This window comes from Oryza glaberrima, chromosome 4 (genome assembly GCF_000147395.1).
Source record: "Oryza glaberrima chromosome 4, OglaRS2, whole genome shotgun sequence".
NCBI lineage: Eukaryota > Viridiplantae > Streptophyta > Magnoliopsida > Poales > Poaceae > Oryza > Oryza glaberrima.
Genome location: NC_068329.1, coordinates 17955241 through 17978604, shown reverse-complemented (window position 1 = coordinate 17978604; position 23364 = coordinate 17955241). Strand labels below are relative to the sequence as shown.

Below are 23364 nucleotides of genomic sequence, written 5' to 3'. Positions count from 1 at the left end.
CGAAGCAGGCGACGTTGTTCTCGCAAGGAGGAGAATGGTGGCGGCGAGGAGGAGATCGCGAATTCGCGATGGCGAAGATCGGCGGCGGCGCGTGAGAGGGAGAGAAGAGGGATGGGCTGAGGGAGGCGCGGGTCGGGGTGGGGTGGGGACGCTCGTTTGCATCGAGGGGGAGGTGGAGTGAATATGGAGCGTTGGATGTGATCGTGATAATCTGTACCGTTGAGTGATAAATGAAAGAACGAGTGATGAGTGATGAGTGAAACCATTTGTTGAACTATAGGGTGATGAGATACATGCTAATGACTTTCTCATTTTACGTATGCTAACTTAATCTCCATTTTCATCGGTTTAAAACACCACCTCAAACGCTTGTGATTTCCACAGAGAGGAGTCAGATTCTCAGCCACCAGCACAGGCCGGCCCATCATCCCCATGCGAGCGAGCTTTTCTGCGTGAATTCACCCATGAAAAAGTCTATATACGGCCATTAGCTACGGGTCCGAGTTTCATCCGCGTCCCTTAACTGCAAAACCGGATACAGATTGTCCTCCAAGCTATAAAAACCAGTATAAATCGACATGAGCCCCTCAACGACTTGGATAGCGGTTTTATCTTATGTGATACACTGACATAGTTTTTATGTGATGTGATGTTTGCATAAAATTAGAGTCTTTGCTCCATCCCTACTCGTTCCTCTGTAACCCTTATTCCCTTAAATAAACGGACTTATTCTCCTCTTGTTTTTTTTTCCGTCTCATCGTCCTCTGTGCTCCCCCCTCCCCTCTCTCTCGCTCTTATACCTCGTGATAGACATAGACCAATGCCTGGTTTAGTTCCCAATTTTTTCTTCAAACTTTCAACTTTTCTGTCACATCATTTTAATTTCAATCAAACTTTCAATTTTGGTGTGAACTAAACACACCCCAAATAGAGAAAGCCATCAGCACAAGCCGGCCCATCTACCACACTCAACGACCAATTAGTGCGCCGATTTGTGCTCAGCTCGACGATAAAAATGCTCTCTCTCGCTAAACATGGACATCATCAAGGAGATTTGGGGCCTGTTCACTTTGATGCCAAAAAAAAACCTTACCAAATTTTGGCATTGCCGTAATTTTGGTAACTGTGCCAAAATTTTGGCAACTTACCAAAATTTTGGTAGGATTTCTTATATAGTTACCAAAATATGGCAGCAAACTAAATGTAGTCACTTTTTTTTGGCAACTTTACCAAAATTTGGTAAGGTTAAAAATGGCATCAAAGTGAAAAGGCCTTGGAGGCCAGTGCCAAACTTATTGGGTACCCATGATTACGCGACGACGTGACATGATAATGTTGTTAAGGCAATAATTAATTTGCTAATCATTGTTTGCCACCATAGTTTTGGTGGCCGTTTTCTCGACACGCTTTGTGTGCCGCAGTGCAAGCCCAGCCACAGCTTTCTGCTCCCTTTCACACCCTTCTTTTATTTTGAGCGGTAAATCAACCACATGTGATGTTTGATTGCTAATACACGTGTGATTCACGTATACTACTCCATGATCCTAGTTTAAGTGTACCCATAAATTCTCATGTTCTACTTTAATCCTTCGTTTTATTTAACTTTTTTTTATGATTAGTATTTTTATTGTTATTAGATGATAAAATATTAGCAATAATTTATGCATGACTTATGTTTTTTTATTTTTTTTAAAAAAATTAAATAAAACGAACGGTTAAAGTTGGACACGAAAACAACTCATGACTGTATTTAAAATGGAACGGATGGAGTAGTTCACAGTTCACACAATCACTCGCCCAATCGGCAATGCAAGAATTCAATTCTTGTGAAGACGACATCACTGTTGAAATAGACTAGATAATCATTTTAGCACTGTTGAACAATATTTTTTTTACTTGCAGCACGCGTAGCCGTACGGACGACGAGCAAAAACGCAATTACCAGAGTCAATGATAAGCGACATCACATTGTAGTGCTGTCCGTTTTCACATTGTTTAGCATATATAAAAGATTCTCTAGCGTTGGCATCACGCCATACAATCTGCCAATTACGACACTTCCGCAGGGCCGGCCCGGCCGGCTTTTCAGGGCCGGCCCTGACTTTTCAGGGCCCGGTGCGAAATTAAACATGGAGGCCCCTATCTACTATATATATATATATATATATATATATATTTCTTCTGATAATGGTACCAATATCAACTTCATCTACTTCATCTGATAATTTCTTCTCAATAAAATAAAGATGCCAGACCATTTAACTTTTCTTGGGACATTGAAGATCTCTACTAGTCTGATAATTGAAAAAAAATTAACATTATCAACACTAAAAAAAGAGCAGTTGAGCAGCCACACATCAGTACATCACAATCAGTTGAGCAATGAGCACATGACTAGTGATCAGTGATTTAGTGATATTGAATTACAGTCACAGAAATACAGAATTAGTGAACTGATCTCTGATTACCTTGTCTTGTTGTCGGTAGTCTGATGATGTCTCGTGCGAACTTGCCGCCTCGCCGGAACAGCAGCAAAAATCTGCAGGCTGCAGCCGCCGGAAACCTTGCGTCGGCACCAGCGACGCGCGGTTGCGATTTTCGCCAAAAGCCGCCTCGCGATCGCCGTGAGGATCAATCAGCCGATCAGGAGCAAAGGAGGAGAGCCGGCGCCGCTATCCCTGAATCGCGTGATTTCGTTCGCCTTCCTTCTGCATGCAAGGGGCTCATCTAATCACGCTCCGCGCTTCTCTCTTTTCTGTTAGGCCTGATGGCTCCTGATCTGCCCCCGGGGGGGGGGGCCCAGATCGGCCGCACCGCTCGCCCCCCCTCCAGGGCCGGCCCTGCACTTCCGTAAGGAACTTTAGGCATAACATTGTCATGTGCACTCATATTTCAAATCAAATGTTTCAAAGAAAATCAACATACATGTGGAAAGAAAGAAAAAAACAACTTGATCTCAAGTAAAAGAAAAAAAAAGTTTATACCAGGTAGTTGTGCCCCTTGCGCAAACTACAGACTTCGGTGTTCCAGCCTCACACTGAGCGTCATTCAGTCAATTCCTACGCTTGTCTCGTTTCAAAAAGATTCTGACGCCTATACTAGCATTTTTGACTCTTTTGCGTTGACTCCCTCACTTCTTCTTTCCTCTCCTCCAAATCCTACGCATCCTTCTTGGACTTCTCTTTTGTTGTTGGCCATGGCCCATGCTCTGCACTGTGCAACTCCGTGTGTGAAAGGGTTTTCTGATGTCGGCGAAGCCGCCATTTGAAGTTGATTATCTTACATCCATTTGGTCATGATCGAGTGGTCCAAATTAGTGCTCTGCTTTTGGATAAGAATATAATAATTGATCCCATCGGTGCCCACTACAAACTAGCCTAAATTTTCTGTCTCCTAGCTTTTCCATTTGGACCTGCAACCATCAAAAACAAAATTGGAACAAGTAGAGTACACTGCATTGGTGTTGGGAAGGAACTTGCAGTGTTTCGCAAGTCCACATAAAAGAATACACCTACTCACCTGCGTATGGCTGGCAGAGGAATAAAACAACCAATTTTTGGTCTTGAATAGTTGGGCACAGATCATTTCTGAGTCCAAACGCTTCAGCGTTGAGGTTTGACCAAGATGACAAAGATTACTATTATTCTGATAACCAATCATACTTCTCGAGGTTTGTTTCAGGTTAAACACAATATCATTAGTTGATACGACTGATTGAGATGTCTGCTCACAGAGTCACACCACCACGTTGACCTGCGATTCTGCGAGCTAAACTAAATCCGTGGTCTGAATTCTTAACAGCAACTGAACCTGCTTGCAGCATCGTACTGTGTTCATCCTTCAGTTTTCCTTCACCACTCTTCCCCCGTGTTCATCTTCTTGCTTCCTCATGCTTCTCCCTTGTCATGTCCTTCTTGGCCTCCTGCTCCTCCTCTCCCTGCACACTCCGGCGAGCTACGCCGCCGCCACGGATACCGTGTCACCCGGCCATTCACTTGCCGGCAGTGACAGGCTTGTCTCCAACAACAGCAAGTTCGCCCTCGGCTTCTTCAAGCCAGGTAATGAGTCCTCCTCCTACACCAACCACAACTCCTACCTTGGCATATGGTTCAACAAGGTCTCCAAGCTAACCCCGCTGTGGACCGCCAATGGCGAGAACCCAGTGGTGGACCCCACTTCACCGGAGCTCGCAATCTCCGGTGATGGAAACCTGGCCATCCTGGATCATGCCACCAAATCCATCATATGGTCTACCCGTGCCAACATCACAACCAATGACACCATAGCCGTGCTTCTGAACAATGGCAACCTTGTCCTACGAAGCTCCTCAAACTCATCCAACATTTTCTGGCAGAGCTTCGACTACCCAACAGATACTCTTTTCGCCGGTGCGAAGATCGGCTGGGACAAGGTCACCGGCCTGAACCGCCGTCTTGTTTCCAGGAAAAGTTCGGTTGATCAGGCTCCTGGTATATTTTCCTTGGAGTTAGGGCTCAATGGGGAGGGTCATCTGCTATGGAACTCAACTGTGGCGTATTGGTCCAGTGGGGACTGGAACGGCCGATACTTCGGCCTAGCGCCAGAGATGATAGGTGATGTCATGCCAAATTTCACATTTGTCCACAATGACCAAGAGGCTTACTTCACATACACCTTGTATGATGACACGGCTATCGTGCACGCTGGACTAGATGTCTTTGGGATAGGTTTTGTGGGTATGTGGTTGGAAGGAAACCAAGAATGGTTCAAGAATTACAGGCAGCCTGTAGTTCACTGTGATGTGTATGCAGTTTGCGGACCTTTCACAATCTGTGATGACAACAAGGATCTGTTCTGCGACTGTATGAAAGGCTTCTCCGTAAGATCACCGAAGGATTGGGAGCTTGACGATCAAACAGGAGGTTGCATCAGGAATACTCCATTAAGTTGTGGCAGTAGCAAGGACAGGACAAGCCTCACAGATAAGTTCTACCCTATGCAAAGCATTAGGTTGCCCAACAATGCAGAAAATGTGCAGGCTGCAACCAGTGGAGATGAATGCTCACAGGTTTGCTTGAGCAACTGCTCCTGTACTGCATATTCCTATGTGAAAGATGGCTGCTCCATTTGGCATGATGAGTTGTATAACGTAAAGCAACTATCTGATGCTTCTTCAGACAGAAATGGGGGAGTTCTTTACATTCGCCTTGCTGCAAAAGAGTTGCCAAGCTCAGAAAGGAAGAAGAATGGAAATATAAGTGGTTTTGCCATTGGTGCAACCACTGCCACTTTGTTTTTGATGATCCTTCTTCTGATACTTTGGAGGAGAAAAGGGAAATGGTTTGCTCACACACTGCAAAAGCCTGAGAGTGGCATTGGGGTCGTTGCATTTAGATATATTAATTTGCAACGGGCAACTAAAGCCTTTTCAGAGAAGTTGGGGGGAGGAAGTTTTGGTTCTGTATTTAAGGGGTACCTAAGCAACTCTACCATAGCAGTGAAAAGGCTCGATGGAGCCTATCAAGGAGAGAAGCAATTCAGGGCAGAAGTGAATTCAATTGGAATCATCCAGCATATTAACTTAGTTAAACTGATTGGGTTTTGTTGCGAAGGTGATAACAGGTTACTTGTGTATGAATACATGCCAAACCGCTCCCTTGATGTGTGTTTATTCGAGGCTAATGGTATAGTTTTGGATTGGACTACTAGGTACCAAGTAGCTATTGGAGTTGCCAGAGGTCTTGCTTACTTGCATAATAGTTGTCGGGATTGCATCATACATTGTGATATCAAGCCAGAGAATATACTTCTCGATGCATCTTATGTGCCTAAAATTGCAGATTTTGGAATGGCAAAGATTTTGGGGAGGGAATTTAGCCGTGCAATGACAACAATGAGAGGAACTATTGGATATATGGCTCCTGAATGGATTAGTGGAACAGTTGTTACATCTAAAGTAGATGTTTACAGCTATGGAATGGTTTTGTTTGAGATCATATCAGGAAGGAGGAACTCAAGTCATGAATGTTTCAGGGATGGTGATTATTCATTCTTTTTTCCCATGCAAGTTGCCCGCAAGCTTCTCAATGGAGACATTGGAAGTCTTGTGGATGCCAGTTTGAAAGGTGACATGAACCTGGTGGAGGTTGAAAGAGCTTGCAGAATTGCATGTTGGTGCATTCAAGACAACGAATTTGATCGACCAACAATGGCTGAGGTGGTACAGGCCCTTGAGGGTCTACTTGAACTCGACATGCCTCCATTGCCAAGACTACTAAGTGCTATCACAGGAGGCTCACATTCAGTGATACCACAATATTTTGATTCAGTGTAAATCTATATGCTGGTTCACAATTAAAAGTAGTTTATCAGGACATTATAATTTATATTGCCCTTTTAGAAAACTAGGAATAACATCTAAGGTCTTTAAGAGATCATGTTAAATAAACTCATGTAATTAAGATCTCTGTGCCCAAGCAGGAGATCGTGCCAGCTTTCCAGACAAAATATATTTCGTGTCTATGTAAGATCTGTAGGTATTAGTGTACCGTATACACTTTTCATGTTGCCAATTGAGATGTTTCCGGACACACAGGGGCACATTGCCTTGTCAGTTGAGAGAGTAGATTGTTGAGCCTAACATTGGCGAATGTGTGACAACCTGACAATTATGCTCATATTACGCAAACATGGCCTATAAATACAAGGCTAAATTGTTCACTGGCAAACAAAAAGGAGAAGCCTGGCTGCTAAGCTGCAGCTTGTATTTTCAAGGGTAGCCACATTCTACAACTATAACACAAGAACTTTGTAAGCCAAAATAACATGCAAGTCCAAACACTAACTACCTGAACTGCAAGGAATTTAAAAGTTGTGGCGTCTGTTACCAATCACTGAAGGAAGATAATGGATGAGCATGTTTGATTGTCTCTCTTTCTTCATCTACAGTTGCTGTTGCTGCTGCAGATAGTTGCGATTTATAGGCCATTCCATCTGCCAAAGGCAACCTGTATACTGCATCAGTTTCCATCAAAACTATTGATCTGAGAAAGATAAGTGCCAAGATGAGTAAATAACAAAACATAATAGAAGAATAAAACTGCCGCTGCTAAACAAAGAGCTACCTTTGGTGAACGGGTCAAGGCAAGTCGATGGTAATAACCAGCTAAGTAGAGTTGGATTAGCTTCACAAGTAGTTGTTGTGTGCCTGTGCCAAGCCTCACAAGTCACAAGAAGTAAGGTAACTGCAAGAAGCTTCAAAATAAGTATTGACACATCAACATTCCTAGCCATCAAGCCTAGTTGTTTTTTTTTTTTTTCATATGTAGAGCTAGTTGATGGGTACCTCGACGGAACAAGCTTTACAACAAGCAGTGCACCAGCCAATTAACTCTTGACATGAAGATAGGTTTGATGTAAACCTGAGAGGTTCCCTTCAGTAGTTGTCTTTAGTCTGAACCCTGAATATATTTTAGTATATGTATTGTTATAATTAAATTTTCCCTTAGTAAATAAACTGGATAGAGAAGGCTGCATCTCTCATCATGCTTACTTCAATTCTGTTCATCATGAAATGGCATCCAATCTAATGACAAACTGCATGGGATATATGCGAAGTTTAAAACAATACACAACAAGAAGCCACCTGAGTTGGTGGCAGTCAGCAACTAAAAAAATATGAAAAGCAAATAGCAAAAAGCCTTCCATTCACTGTAGAAATCAAAACCATCTGTAGCGCTGCTTTGAGCACCTGACAAGTAACTTTCTCCCTGGTACAAAGATAGATCAGAACAAACTCACTGGTATGAACTGGTGTCTTGTTTCCAGTAAGATTATAGTATTACTGTACTATGAGTTAGGCCCAAATGCCCAACGAAGTTAACACTGCCAATCTTAGGATTCACTTGTTCAGTGAACGATGAACCATAAATACATCATTCTTTCCCTGCAACAAAGTACTGCCAAAAATAGTAGGAAAAGAAAAACCTAATATATTCAAATCTATGTTTCCTTTCAACGAACAACAAAATGGCGACGGTTTCCAATCGAATGATCTACCGGCCTGAGAGCAAGACGCATCCCACAAATCTGACGCTTGCGAGCGGGCTAGCCCCAAGGATCCCTCAGTATCTCGAGCGATTCGCATCGTCCTCAGCGCATCTAACATTTTGTGGAATAATAAAAGATGATTTCCCCCCAAATCGAAGAAACAACCAGCACAAGGAGACGTAGCGGCGGCGAGACCGTACCGCGGAGAGGGATGCTCCGTCGCGCTCGCGCATCTGCCCCATCTCCGTCGGCGACGCCGGAGGCCGGAGAACCCGGAGGCGGCGACGGCGGTGCTCGCGCCCCGCGCGCAGAGGAGAGGAATTTCACGACTCGTCCGAGGCTGCAGGCCCATCGTCTTCATCACCGTGGTCGAAGAAGCCCACCACAGCCCACCTAACTTACGGACAATGCCGCGACAGGTCCAGCGATACACGTGCTGCGCGTCTAGAGATGCAAATGCAAGATGGTCAACCCACCAACCCTATATATATGCAAAATTAATGGATCCTACTAATTTAACTTATAAATAGTTTTATAGGTTGACCCACTTATATTTCTATATATGTATATATGGTAAGTCAGACTACGATAGACCCGTGGGTTACCACTTATTTAACATGTAAGTAAGTTCACAGGTCGGTCCTCTTTTCATGCCTAGCTGTGCTACAAGTTATTAGTTAGTTTGTGCTTTAAATCGTCAATAGTAGTTGTATATATAATGTAAATTTATAATGCAAACTTGATAGAAACTTCCTTGTTATTATGATACGGTGTTTCCGATGCTCTATTCTATTACTCCATCCATCCCAGTTTAATCATTAGTTTTCTCAAAATGATCATCATCTAACAAAATATCTCTTTGTTTATTTGTGCAAAGAGTAAATACGCATCGCATAATGCCGTAATGCCATGCATGCATGTATGCTTGATTGATAAAGATTAATTTCATAATGATGAATGTTTTGATATCCTTGTTCCGGGTATCCTTTTGTTTAGGGGATGATCATATTAGGACGGAGGGAGTAGTTCCGTTTATGATATTTTCCGATATTCCGGTAGAATCGATACATTTTCGTTTCTGGCTCTACCCTTTTGTTTTCATTGTTCAAGAAAAAAAAAGTTAGTTACAAGAAAATAGTAACCCTTTCCTTTCCTGATATTTTCATCCTTAACGAATGCGACTCTTCAATTATCTTTCTTAGGGCATGTACAAACTCTCTCCATTATCATGTAAGTAAAATTTAATGACGTGGAAGAAAAAGAGGGGATGAATGAAAATAAAAATATAGTTGCTATCTAAGTCCTCTTAGCAATTAGTAAAAAAAAAATGTTGCATGGAGATGAGAGAAAGGAAAGAAAGAAAAATATTTTGGTACATTAATGCTTAGATACTATGCCTAGAAAGAAAAGGAAAGACGTACTCCCTCCATAAAAAAAAGCCAACTTCTGGCTATGTATCTGCCTATGTCCAGATACATAGCTAGAAGTTGACTTTTTTTAAGATAGAGGGAGTAGAGCTCATGTCTACTCTACGTTTGTAGGTGTAACTCTCGGGGACTTAAAAAAAGAAACATACATAAGATCAGGTATCTGTTTAGGACCCTTTGAATCGTATAAATGAGAAAACATAGGAATAGAAAAAACACAAGATTTTGATATGAATATATGTGTAAAACAGATAATTGTAAAACATAGGAATAACCGTTTGATTAGACCGCAGGAAAAACACATAAATTAGAGGAAAGATAAAGACTCAAAAGAAAGTTTCCATAAGGTTTTACGTCATGTTAGATTTTCTTCAAAACTTATATGGCATTAAGTATTCCATAGGATTCTCTAGTATTTCATTGGATTCATTCATTTGATTCAAAGAACTATATAGGAAAAATTTCTAGAAGAATGAAATTTCTGTGATTTTCCTTTGAATCAAAGGTCCTTAGACTTTTTTTTTAATTTTCAACGGGGGGAGGACCTAAGACTTTTGAAAAGTCCTCCAACTCTCGCGAGCTTAAAAAAAAATCTTCGTGATGCCTGCACCCGCGCGCGTTGTTTGACCTCACTAATATTTCAGCTGTTCCGCGTCAGACTTGGCCAGCTTAGTTCGTTCCTGGGAGATCTGGGGAGATTGAGAGAGAAAAACATCTCGTTTTTCACGCGTATGCTTCTCAAACTATTAAACGGTGTGTTTTTTACAGAAAAAATATATATAAAAGTTGTTTTAAAAAATCATATTAATCCATTTTTAAAATTTAAAATAGTTAATACTCAATTAATTATAAACTAATAGCTCACCTCATTTTGCGTACCATTCCAATATCCTCAATCAGTTTCTGCTCAAACTCACCCTAAAAATTTCAGCTATTTCCGTTGTGCTGTTCAGCCTGTCACATCCCAAGTTAATTCAGTTCTTCCGTTTCCAATGGCCATGCGTCGTCTCACCATCCTGCTCGAGCTCCTCTTCTCCCTAGCAATACCAGGCATCCCGGTGGTAATGGTTGCTTCCAGGGACACCATCTCACCCGGTGAATCACTCGCCGGCAACGACAGGCTCGTCTCCAGCAACGGCAACTACGCGCTCGGCTTCTTCCAAGCCGGCGGCGGCGGCGGCGGAGCTCCGACGTGGTACCTGGGTACATGGCTCAACAGAGTCCCTCGCGGCGTCGTCACCCCGGTGTGGGTCGCGAACGGGGATAGCCCGATCGCCGTCGACGACCCTGCCACGGCGGAGCTCGCCGTCTCCCCCGACGACGGCAACCTCGTGATCATCGTCGCCAAGAAGTCCATCGCATGGTCCACCTCCACCGCCCTTGTTGCTAACGCCACGACGACGACGACGAACACCACCACCACCGCCGCCGCCGTCGTTGCTACGCTCTCCGACGGCGGGAACCTCATCCTCCGGCGCTCCTCCTCCAACGCGTCGTCGTCCCACATCCTGTGGCAGAGCTTCGACCACCCGACGAACAGCCTCCTCCCCGGTGCAAAGATCGTCCGCGACAAGGTCACCGGCCTAACCAGCCGCCTCGTCTCCAGGAAGAGCACGGCCGATCAAGCTCCGGGCGCGTACTCGCTCCAGCTAGACCCCTCCGGCGCCGCGCAGTTCGTCCTCGTGGAGCTCACCTCCGGCGTCGTCTACTGGTCGAGCGGCGAGTGGAACGGCCGGTTCTTCGACTCGATACCGGACATGGGCGCCGGCTCAGCGTTCGTCAGCAATAGCAGAGAGGAGTACTTCATGTCTCCTACCGAGACGGCCACCGTAATCACGCGTCTCTCGTTGGAGGTCTCCGGCCAGCTCAAGTCGTTCCTCTGGTACGAGGGGCTGCAGGACTGGGTGGTCGCCGCCAGCCAGCCGAAATCCCAGTGCGACGTCCACGCGACGTGCGGGCCTTTCGCCGTCTGCGACGACGGCGTCCTTCCGAGCTGCGGATGCATGGAGGGCTTCTCCGTCCGGTCACCCGTGGACTGGGAGCTGGAAGATCGAACCGGAGGGTGCGCGAGAGATGCTCCGCTCGACTGTACTGCTGCTGCTGGTAACAGCAGCAAAAGTTCAGACAAGTTTTACTCTCTACCATGCGTCAGGCTGCCACACAATGCCCAGAACATGGCGGCTGCGACCGACGAGAGCGAGTGCGCGAATCTCTGCTTAAGCGATTGCTCCTGCACCGCCTATTCCTATGGCCATGGTGGTGGTTGCCGTGTCTGGCATGATGAACTCTTCAATGTAAAACAGCAGCAATTCAACGACCATGGGACAGCCAAGGTGGAGCTTCTTCACCTTCGCCTTGCCGCGAAAGAAGTTGAGAAGAATGGGGAGAACGGTAGAAGGAGAATGCTCATTTGGATTCTCGCCGGTGCGACGTTGGGTTTCCTGGTGCTTGTCCTGCTGACACTGATGATTTGCAGGAACCAAAAGAAGTGGCCTGGTAGTAGCATACTGGGAAATGTTCAGGGTGGCAATGGGATCATTGCGTTTAGATACATCGACTTGCAGCGTGCAACTAAGAATTTCTCAGAGAGGCTAGGGAGTGGCGGTTTTGGCTCTGTTTACAAGGGATCTCTAGGTGACTCAAATACCATTGCAGTGAAAATGCTTCATGGTGTTTGCCAAGGGGAGAAGCAATTCAGAGCTGAAGTAAGTTCAATTGGAGTAATCCAACACATCAATTTAGCTAAGCTGATTGGTTTTTGTTCCCAAGGCAGCAGGAGATTGCTTGTTTATGAATACATGCCAAATCATTCTCTAGACGTCCATCTATTTCAGAGCAACACCACATCGATGCTAAGTTGGACCTCTCGGTATCAAATAGCTCTGGGGATTGCTAGAGGGCTGGCTTATTTGCACGAAAGCTGTCGGGACCGCATCATACACTGTGATATTAAGCCACAAAACATACTCTTAGATGCATCTTTCGTTCCTAAGATTGCAGATTTCGGGATGGCAACATTCATGCAAAGGGATTTAAGCCGAGTCCTGACTACGGTGAGAGGAACCGTAGGTTATCTTGCACCTGAATGGATTAGCGGAGTGCCCATTACAACAAAAGTTGATGTTTACAGCTATGGGTTGGTGTTGTTTGAAATCATATCGGGAAGGCGCAACTCATGTGATGGACATACAAGTCAAGGCCACAATGCTGCTTATTTTCCATTGCATGTTGCCCATAGCCTTCTCAAGGGAGACATCCAAAATTTGGTGGATCACAGATTATGTGGAGACGCCAATTTGGAAGAGATCGAAAGAGCTTGCAAGGTTGCTTGTTGGTGCATTCAAGACGCCGATTTTGATCGTCCGACAATGGGCGAGGTCGTTCAGGTTCTTGAGGGTGTGCGTGAACTCAGAGTACCTCCAGTACCACATCTACTCCAAGCAGTCGCAGGAGAGCCAGCTTCAGCTTGTACAGAAATATTTTTCAAGGCATTTACTTCAGATTGACCTGAAACTTTTGTGATGAATGATGCCACATACTACGATAAGTACATCTTAGTCAAGGCAATCACTTCAATGTTTTTAGAGCGACGAAAGACGATGTATTATAGCCTGCATCAATCTCTTCAAAAGTACTCCTCTTTCGTCTCCATTATTTCCAAGGCCGATCAAGCATTCTTTTTTTTTTCTTCTTCAACACACCTGTGCTACCCAGTCACGGTTCCATTTTCTTTCACATTTGAGGCCAGAGCTACTTCATGGCTCCCATGGCTGACAGGACAAGAAAACGATCTCTGAAAAAAAATAAAGTGCAGTGGTTAGTTATAAATTGATCACTACGATTATATGAAAATGATGGTTTTTTCTCTCTGTTGTGCAGCATGCATAGTTACGTAGTCATACAGGTGACAAACGAACAGATTCATTGACCGAACTTACCCATTTGTAGCAGGTAATGGAGTCTAAAATTGGCATCCCAGGCAAACTGAGCACAAACAAAAATATGAAGGGGAGAGCTGTTGGCTGTGCAGTTCTCATTCCTAACCAACACTCTGCATCCATCCCAATTTCTTTGCTATGCTAGCTCCTCCCACTCGTTCAGAATGCCTCTCGCCCTCACCCTTCTTGGATTATTACTCTTGTCACTGCACATCTTTGCATCTTGTGCTGCCATGGACACCATGACACCTGGGCAAGCGCTCTTTGGAAACGACAAGCTTGTATCCAACAACGGTAAGTTCGCTCTCGGCTTCTTCCACACTGGCAGTAAGTCCTCTCATAACACCCTAAATTGGTACCTAGGCATATGGTACAACAAAATCCCCAAGCTAACTCCAGTATGGGTGGAAAACGGTGATAACCCAGTCACAGACAACCCAACAATTCAGAGCTCACAATCTCTAGCGATGGAGGACTTGTCATCTTAGATCGATCCATCAGATCCATCGTTTGGTCTACCTAAATAAATATCACAACTAACAACACCGTTGCCATGTTATTGAACAGCGGAAACCTCGTCCTACATAATTTATTGAATTCATCTGATGCGTTGTGGCAAAGCTTTGACTACCCAACACATACTTTCCTCCCTGGCGCAAAACTTGGTTGGAACAAGATCAATGGTCTCAATAGCCGTCTGGTTTCTAGGAAGAATTCAATTGACCTAGCTCCTGGCAAATACAGTGTTGAGTTAGATCCAGGTGGTGCGAATCAATACATCTTTACACTGTTGAACTCGTCCACACCATATTTGACGAGTGGTGTATGGAATGGCCAATACTTTCCCTCAGTTCCAGAGATGGCAGAACCCTTTATAGTAAATTTTACATTTGTCAACAATGATCAAGAGAAGTACTTCACATATAACTTACTATATGAGACAGTGGTTTTCCATCATTTCTTGGATGTCTCAGGTCGAACAAAGAGATTTGTTTGGCTTGAGGGCTCACAAGATTGGGTAATGACCTTTGCACAACCCAAAGTTCAATGTGATGCATTTGCTGTTTGTGGACCTTTCACAATCTGTAACAATAATGAACTTCGGTTCTGCAAGTGCATGAAAGGTTTCTCCATAAAATCACCAAAGGATTGGGATTTAGATGATTGGACAGATGGGTGCATGAGAAATACTCCATTAGACTGTGCTAGCAACAAAACCACATCAAGTTTGACTGACAAATTCCATTCTATGTCGTGTTAGATTGCCTCAAAATGGCTACAGCATTGAAGCTGCTACAAATGCAGATAAATGTGCCCTAGTTTGCCTAAGTAATTGCTCTTGCACTGCATATTCTTATGGCAATGGTGGCTGCTTGGTCTGGCATGGTGAGTTGTTCGATGTAAAACAGCAGCAGTGTGATGGCATAACTGATACTAATGGAGGGACCCTTTACATTCGCCTTGCTTCAAGAGAGGAGCAAAGCCAGAAAAAGAACACAAGAGGATTGATCATTGCAATTGCCCTTGGTCTAAGCTTCGCTGCTCTGTTTATGCTGGCAATCGCACTAGTGATTTGGTGGAATAAAAGGAAGAGGTATAATTGCACATCAAACAATGTTGAAGGTGAGAGTGGAATTGTTGCGTTTAGATATTTTGATCTGCAGCATGCGACTAAAAACTTCTCAGAAAAGCTGGGGGAAGGTGGGTTTGGTTCTGTATTCAAGGGATTTCTCCATGACTCAAGAACTATAGCAGTGAAAAAGCTTGCTGGTGCACATCAAGGAGAAAAACAATTCAGAGCAGAAGTGAGCTCGATTGGACTAATCCAACATATAAATTTAATAAAAGTAATTGGCTTCTGTTGCAACAATGATAGCAAACTGCTTGTTTATGAACATATGCCAAATCGCTCCCTTGATGTTCATCTATTCCCAACTGATACTAAAATTTTGAATTGGGATACTAGGTATCAAATAGATATTGGAGTTGCTAGAGGACTATCTTATTTGCATGACAGCTGCCGCGACTGCATTATACACTGTGATGTTAAACCTCAAAACATACTTCTCAGTGAATCATTCACTCCCAAAATTGCAGACTTTGGAAGGCAAAGTTTCTAGGAAGAGATTTTAGTCGAGTTTTGACTACAATGAGAGAAACTATAGGATATCTTGCACCTGAATGGATTAGTGGAGTGCCTATCACACCAAAAGTTGATGTTTATAGCTATGGGATGGTTTTGTTGGAAATTGTTTCAGGAAGGAGGAATTCAAATGGAGGATGTACCACTGGTGGTGACAAAGAAGTTTATTTCCCAGTGAAAGTCACGCGTAAGCTTCTGGAGGGAGATGTAGAAAGCTTGGTAGATCCCAACTTACATTGCGACGCCAACTTAAGAGAGGTTGAGAGAGTTTGTAAGGTTGCTTGTTGGTGTATTCAAGATAATGAGTTCGACCGACCTACTATGGGTGAAGTGGTTCAAATTCTCGAGGGAATATTTGAACTTGACACACCTCCAATGCCAAGACTACTACAAGATATTGCAGGAAGCTCTTGTTCTATTGCAGATAATATTTTCACAATCAAATGATTCTATTTAATCGCTGATAGGGTTATTTTTACCTTTCTTGTGCATAAGATTGTCAGACGTAAATGTAAGCTTCATTGTGGATCTATATTGAAATGTCAATTAGTGAAATCAACACAGCAGGTACCATTGCTTAGTATATAGCAATGTTTAAGCCTACGACTTCCCTTTCCCATATTCTTTTGAAGCTCAGCCCCCTAGGCTTTTCAACCAAGCGGTCTAATTACTGGTTTCGATTTTTCAACAACTATATCCGCATCATTTACCGGATAGGTATAATCCCTATGATATTTTTTTGTCCCACAGTTCTGCATCATCTACTGGATGCATCTTGCCAAATCAAGACTACTAACCACCCATCTGGCTGGAGACCTCACTGGATTGGATAATGTCCTGTACCAACCATAAAGATTGGAACGATGTAGCAAAAATCCCAGGTAAGCTACTACCCTACTAGCTCTTGCCAGGTGACTGACGCCGGCTAAGGTGGGAGATGGTGGATGCGCGCAATCAAATGCAGGGCAGGTTGCATCCCCCCAAATATCTGCGCTGATTTCTACCGGAATCTTCAGTTTTTTTTTTTTTTTTTTTTTTTTTGCAGGCACACACGGAGATATATATTCGACGAGATGTTGATCCCCAAAACGTACAAGAACAGAGGGACCAAAAGGCGTAAGACGACGAGACCTTACCACTGGGAGAGAGAGAGAGAGAGAGAGAGAGAGAGAGAGATCCCCCGCCGCCGCCGTGAGTCCGGTCATCTCCGGCGGCGGCTCGCCGCCCCGAGGTTCCATCGCCCACGACGCCGACGAGCGGTGCAGCCCAAATGAAAGTCACGTCATCAACACCGGGCCGGCCCATCTCCCCTTCCCAAGCAAATTTCTGCGCTCGCAGCCCAACGCTTCGTGGCTCTTCCTGCTGTGGAGAATCTGGAGACCACGAGGATATCTTTTTCTTTTATATTTACTTTTTATTTTTCAAAGATTTAAAAAATAAACTACAGTTTCAAAGTTTTACAAAAATATACTCCTCCAACAATAGGGAGGGAGATATAAATCACCATATGATAGAACAATACATGTGACGTGGCACCCCGCATGAGAGGGATGTCTGCAAAATTACCATGACGTAAAGTTCATGCGGGATGTCTGTAAAATTACCATGACGTAAAGTTCATGCGGGATGTCTGCAAAATTACCATGACGTAAAGTTTGTTGATGCATGAGGTTCACCATGAAAATTTATATGTCCCGTCCTATCATAGGGCGAGAGGAGTAATATTTATATAAACTTTGAAACGAAAATTTATTTTGTAAATCTTTAAAAAGTAAATATAAAATTTTTTAAAAAATGATCACGAGAAGCCTTTCAATCTGCCAAAGCCCAAAAGGCCATCGTATTCGTGAGGGTTAGGACTGCACAGTGCGTGTGTATTAACTAATCTTAACCAATAACCAGTTTAACAAATGGTAAAGAGTAGCATATGTATCATCTCTTTTCTTTTCTTCGTGAGTGTTAGAGTGTATAAATATAGATTACTAAAAATTATCACAAAAAATTATAGGAAAATTCATATATGTATTTTCAATAGTATTACATCTACGTGCAAAGTCGCATCTTCAAATTTATTCTACATAGAGAATAACAAAAAAGATAAAATTCTGACAAAATTGCAACCTTAAAACTGTCAGATTTTTTGTTTTTTTTTTGTTACGGCTAAAATATAATGAATTTGACGTTAAGATTTTAACCCTAGGTGTAATATAATTGAAAGTATGTGTATGATTTTTTTTAAATTTTTTGGTGACATTTTTTAGTTGGTGTGCACATGTGTACACGTGAGGGCCTGTGTGCATAGAATATGTTGCCAATTTCCAATCTGCCAAATGCCATCGTATTCGTGCGTGCTTTCCATCTGTTCAGCCGATGATTGCGCGGAGAAAAGGTCAAACTGGGTGAAATATACTTAATGACACTATTATGGTAAGCTGAGCTCATAGGTAAGCACTCCTGGTACACATGGCGATCCAAGGAAATCTGGTGGTCAGTGCCACGCCTTCGAGTACTCATAGTCCCATACCATGATTTACGCACCGATTTGGCATGATAATATAGTTAATGTGTTAATCATTTTTGCCTCCATTAATTCCGCTGTCCAAGTCCAACTGAATGTTTTGCAACACGCTTTGGTATGACCAAGAAGAGATTTACGCTATTCCAGCATTAACACATGTTCCCTTTGTTCTTAAAAAAAAACTAACTTCTGACCATGTTCAGATTCATAGCCAATAATTGATTTTTTATGAAACGGATGGAATTAGAAGTTGATTTTTTATGAGATAGATGAAGTAGTCACATACAGACATACAGCCACACACTGAGCGTGTTGACATTTTTTTTGACGGATAACGGTAGTTTTTTTGACGCATAAAAAGGTAGAGAGACTCTTACCTTATAACCATTGTATTAATAGTGAGTCAAAATGGTACAATGTCAAGAAAATCAGAAAAAGGGGATAGAAATAAGGATAGAAGGATAAAAGAGGAAGAAAAGGAAGAAGAGAATAGAAAATTAAATACAGTAAGTATAAAATATGGCAGAGAAAAATCAAAAGGTGAAATAAGAAGGAAAATGAGAAGGTCATCGCAATCTGGACACCCCCAGTTTTGAATTGCAGCTCGGTGATGGAGGTTGATTCGGTGCTCCCATAATTCCAGACAATCTATGATTTGATGCAGTATTTCCCCGGTCGTCGTAGCTCTTTTGCTGAAATGTTTGGTGATTGCGCGCCTTCCATAAGCTGTGAGAGCAAGCAGCAAAACAGACTAGCCAGTCTGATTTTAGGTTAGCAGGCACTACTGTCATCGTATGCTCCACAAATTGCAGGATGTCCTTTCTGCGGATAGCTTGTTCATGAAAGTTTAGCTTCTTCCATACTTGCTCAGCTAGCTTTTTTTTTTTTTGAACAGTAGGCGGTAGGAGTTCTACCGGATATATTAGCTTCTTCCATACTTGCTCAGTTAGCTTGTTCATAAAAGTTTGACATCTTGCATCCTGTGCTCAACATGAGACTGATTTGATTTTGGAGAAGGAATGTCAGATTTGATCTCGTGTGCCACACTGGAAACTGGACAAAATTTTGTCTACAAGCTGAAGTTTTCATTTGGACCCGAAACCATTTCTTGCTCGACCAGGAAAGGAAAATGGAACAAAGTAGAGTCCACTGCATTGGTACTTGGAATGAACTTGCTGTGCCTTGCAAGGTTTAAAAAGGAATTCACTTAGAAGAATATAAACCTACTCACCTGCGTGTTGATGGCAGAGGCATAAAACAACCTTTTCTGTCTGGAATAGTTGGCAAGGATCATTTCCGAGTCCAAACGCTCCAGCGTTGAGGTCTGACCAAGATAAGAAGATCAATTATTCAGATAACCTTATCATATTTCTCGAGGCTTGTTTCAGGCTAAACACAACATCGTCAGTTGACAAGGACTGAACCTGCTGGCAGAACTAATCGCTGGTCTGATTTCTAAACACCATCTGAGCCTGCTTGCAGGATCACTGCGCGTGAGCTAAGCTTCAATCCCATTAGTTCCTCCCTCAGTTCTCCACCACGCCTTCCCCTTGTTCATCATCTGCTTCGTCATGCCTCTCCTTCATCATGTCCTTCTGGGCTTCCTCCTCATCCTCCTCTACCTACGGACTCCGACAAGCTCTACCGCCACGGACACTGTGTCTCCCGGCCGTGCACTCGTCAGCAGCGACAGGCTCGTCTCCAACAACAGCAAGTTCGCGCTCGGCTTCTACAAGCCAGGCAATGAGTCCTACACCAACCACAATTCCTACCTTGGCATATGGTTCAACAAGGTCCCCAAGCTAACCCCACTGTGGACCGCCAACGGCAATAACCCGGTGGTGGACCCCACTTCACCGGAGCTCGCAATATCCAGTGATGGAAACTTGGCCATGTTGGATCATACCACCAAGTCCATCATATGGTCCACCCATGCCAACATCACTACCAAGGACACCATTGCCATACTGTTGAACAATGGGAACCTTGTCCTACGAAGCTCCTCAAATTCATCCATAATCTTCTGGCAGAGCTTCGACTACCCAACAGATACACTTTTCCCCGGTGCGAAGATTGGGTGGGACAAGGTCACCGGCCTGAACCGTCGTCTTGTTTCTAGGAAGAACTCGATTGATCAAGCTCCTGGTATATACTCCTTGGAGTTAGGGCTCAATGGGGATGGTCATCTGCTATGGAACTCAACCATAGCGTATTGGTCCAGCGGACAGTGGAACAGCCGATATTTTGGCCTAACACCGGAGATGACAGGCACTCTCATGCCAAATTTCACATTTGTCCACAATGACCAAGAGGCTTACTTCATATACACCTGGGATAATGAGACAGCGATCATGCATGCCGGAATAGATGTCTTCGGTAGAGGTTTGGTGGCCACGTGGTTGGAGGAATCGCAGGAGTGGTTGATCTATTACAGGCAGCCTGAAGTTCACTGAGATGTATATGCAATCTGTGGACCATTCACAATCTGCGACGACAATAAGGATCCGTTCTGCAACTGTATGAAGGGCTTCTCTGTAAGATCACCAAAGGACTGGGAGCTTGACGATCGAACAGGAGGGTGCTTCAGGAATACTCCGTTAAGTTGTGGAAGTAGAACGGACAGGACAGGCCTCACAGATAAATTCTACCCTGTGCAAAGCATTAGGTTGCCTCACACAGCCGAAAACGTGAATGTTGCAACCAGTGCAGATGAATGCTCACAGGCATGCTTGAGCAACTGCTCCTGTACTGCATATTCCTATGGGAAAGGTGGCTGCTCTGTTTGGCATGATGAGTTGTACAATGTAAAGCAACTATCTGATTCTTCTTCTGATGGAAATGGGGGAGTTCTTTACATTCGCCTTGCTGCAAGAGAGTTGCAAAGTTTAGAAATGAAGAAGAGTGGAAAAATAACTGGCGTTGCCATTGGTGCAAGCACTGGTGGCGCTTTGCTTTTGATTATCCCTCTACTGATAGTTTGGAGAAGGAAAGGGAAATGGTTTACTCTCACACTGGAAAAGCCTGAGGTTGGCGTTGGGATCATTGCATTTAGATATATTGATTTGCAACGAGCAACTAAAAACTTTTCTGAGAAGTTGGGGGGAGGCAGTTTTGGTTCTGTATTTAAGGGCTACCTAAGCGACTCTACCATAGCAGTGAAAAGGCTTGATGGTGCCCGTCAAGGAGAGAAGCAGTTCAGGGCTGAAGTGAATTCAATTGGAATCATCCAGCATATTAACTTAGTTAAATTGGTCGGGTTTTGTTGCAAAGGTGATAATAGGTTACTTGCGTATGAATACATGCCAAACAGCTCCCTTGATGTGTGTTTATTCAAGGCTAATGATATAGTTTTGGATTGGACTACTAGATATCAAATAGCCATTGGAGTTGCCAGAGGCCTTGCCTACTTGCATACTAGTTGTCGGGATTGCATCATACATTGTGACATCAAGCCAGAGAATATACTTCTGGATGCATCTTATGTGCCTAAAATTGCAGATTTTGGAATGGCGAAGATTTTGGGGAGAGAATTTAGCCGTGCTATGACTACAATGAGAGGAACTATTGGATATCTGGCTCCTGAATGGATTAGTGGAACAGTTGTTACATCAAAAGTAGATGTTTACAGCTACGGGATGGTTTTGTTTGAGATCATATCAGGAAGGAGGAACTCAAGTCATGAAAATTTCAGGGATGGTGATTATTCATTCTTTTTTCCCATGCAAGCTGCACGCAAGCTTCTTGATGGAGACATTGGAAGTCTTGTGGATGCCAGTTTGGACGGCGGTGTGAACCTCGTTGAGGTTGAAAGAGCTTGCAAAATTTCATGCTGGTGTATTCAAGATAACGAATTTGATCGACCAACAATGGGTAAGGTGGTACAGTCTCTTGAGGGTCTACTTGAACTCGACATGCCTCCATTGTCAAGACTACTAAATGCTATCACAGGAGGCTCACATCCAGTGACACCACAATATTTTGATTCACTATAAATCTGTATGTTGATTTGCAATTTCCAGTTGTCTATCAGAACATTATAACTCATCTTGCCTTTTAAGAAAACTAGGTATAACATGTAAGATCTCTAGGAGATCATGTCTTATATTAAATAAACTCAGTACCGTAACATGTAATTGATATCTCTGTACCCAAGAAGGAGATCGTGCCAGCCTTATTAACAAATTATAGTTGGTGTCTATGTAGGATATTTAGGTATTAGTGTACCGTATACACTTTTCATGTTGCCAATTGAGATGTTTTAGAAATACAGGGGTGATTGCCTTGTCAGTTGATAGTGGATTGTGACAGCCTGACAATTCTGCTCATGTTATGCAAACATGGACTATATGTGGCCTATACATCCGAGGCAAAATTGTTCACTGGCAAACAAAAGGGAGAAGCCTGGCTGCTAACCTGCAACTTGTTTTTTCACGGGTAGCCACATTCTAAAACTACAACACAAGAACTTTGCAAGATGGAGTAGCTCATAAGTTGTAACACCACCTACCTGAACTGCAAAGAATTCAAGCTGTGGCGTACCGTACTGTGGTTACCAATCACTGAAGGCTGATAATGGATGAGCGTGTTTGATTGTCTTATGTTCTTCATCTACAGTTATTGTTGCTGCTGATAGTTGCGATTTATAGGCCATTCCATCCGCCAGAGGCAACCTGTATACTGCATCAGTTTCCATCAAAACTTAACTGGTTATTGATCTGATGAAGGTAAGTGCCAAGGTGAGTAAATAACAGAACATAATAGAAGAATAGAACTGCTGCTGCTATATATATTGTACAGGAAAGGCTGAAAATGCCCTGATTTTTCGAAACCATGAGAGTCTTTACAGGTTTACTGCTGGGGGCTCCAGCTTGTCCATACAGCACAGGGCACCGACATCGCCCAGAAGCAGATATACTCCTTCCCCAAAGCACCTGCATGCTCAAAGCTACATTATAGACATCACAAAAGACCTGACTAAGGCTAAAGTGACAACCACAAAGAAACTTTCACCAAAGACTGATGTAAACCCACTCCAGATCTTGATAGTCCTCAAATTTTGTCCAGTGCCTTGGATCATCATGATCAGAGCTTCCATTTCTTCTGCTTCAGATGGATTCAGTAAGATCTTCCATTGCATAAGGAACAGAATTCCAAAAACAATTATTAGGGGTGAATGTACAACTTTCTCTCTAAACACAACGCCATTCCTGACTAACCACAACTGCCAACTAACAGCCAGCACACATACAAGAATTCTATTTCTTTTACGCCCAGCTCTCCCAATAACAAGGTGAAAGAAATGATCAAAAG

General features: G+C 43.4%; 2 protein-coding genes, 1 long non-coding RNA gene and 2 pseudogenes across 4 annotated transcripts; 4 read left to right on the top strand and 1 right to left on the bottom strand.

The window, feature by feature from the left end:
- Nucleotides 1–1449: 1449 nt before the first annotated feature.
- On the bottom strand, nucleotides 1450–8465 carry LOC127771113 (uncharacterized). Of its 2 annotated transcripts, XR_008017081.1 has the most exons (6): nucleotides 7325–8463; nucleotides 7104–7223; nucleotides 6867–6986; nucleotides 2985–3412; nucleotides 2469–2840; nucleotides 1450–2294 (listed from the first exon to the last, which is right to left on the bottom strand). It is a non-coding gene; the product is annotated as an uncharacterized LOC127771113 (long non-coding RNA). The 2 variants fall into 2 exon arrangements; XR_008017080.1 differs by having other exon boundaries at nucleotides 1450–2840; nucleotides 7325–8465.
- LOC127771112 (G-type lectin S-receptor-like serine/threonine-protein kinase At2g19130) lies at nucleotides 3614–6602 on the top strand. Its single transcript, XM_052296939.1, has one exon. It carries the CDS (start codon nucleotides 3890–3892, stop codon nucleotides 6311–6313), a length of 2424 nt encoding a protein of 807 aa, XP_052152899.1. The 5' UTR covers nucleotides 3614–3889; the 3' UTR covers nucleotides 6314–6602.
- A 1988-nt stretch (nucleotides 8466–10453) lies between the features above and the next one.
- LOC127770836 (G-type lectin S-receptor-like serine/threonine-protein kinase At2g19130) lies at nucleotides 10454–12961 on the top strand. Its single transcript, XM_052296619.1, has one exon. It carries the CDS (start codon nucleotides 10454–10456, stop codon nucleotides 12959–12961), a length of 2508 nt encoding a protein of 835 aa, XP_052152579.1.
- Nucleotides 12962–13626: 665 nt separating this feature from the next.
- Nucleotides 13627–15983, top strand: LOC127770835 (G-type lectin S-receptor-like serine/threonine-protein kinase At2g19130; annotated as a pseudogene).
- A 3642-nt stretch (nucleotides 15984–19625) lies between these two features.
- On the top strand, nucleotides 19626–22293 carry LOC127770834 (G-type lectin S-receptor-like serine/threonine-protein kinase At2g19130; annotated as a pseudogene).
- Nucleotides 22294–23364: the final 1071 nt, after the last annotated feature.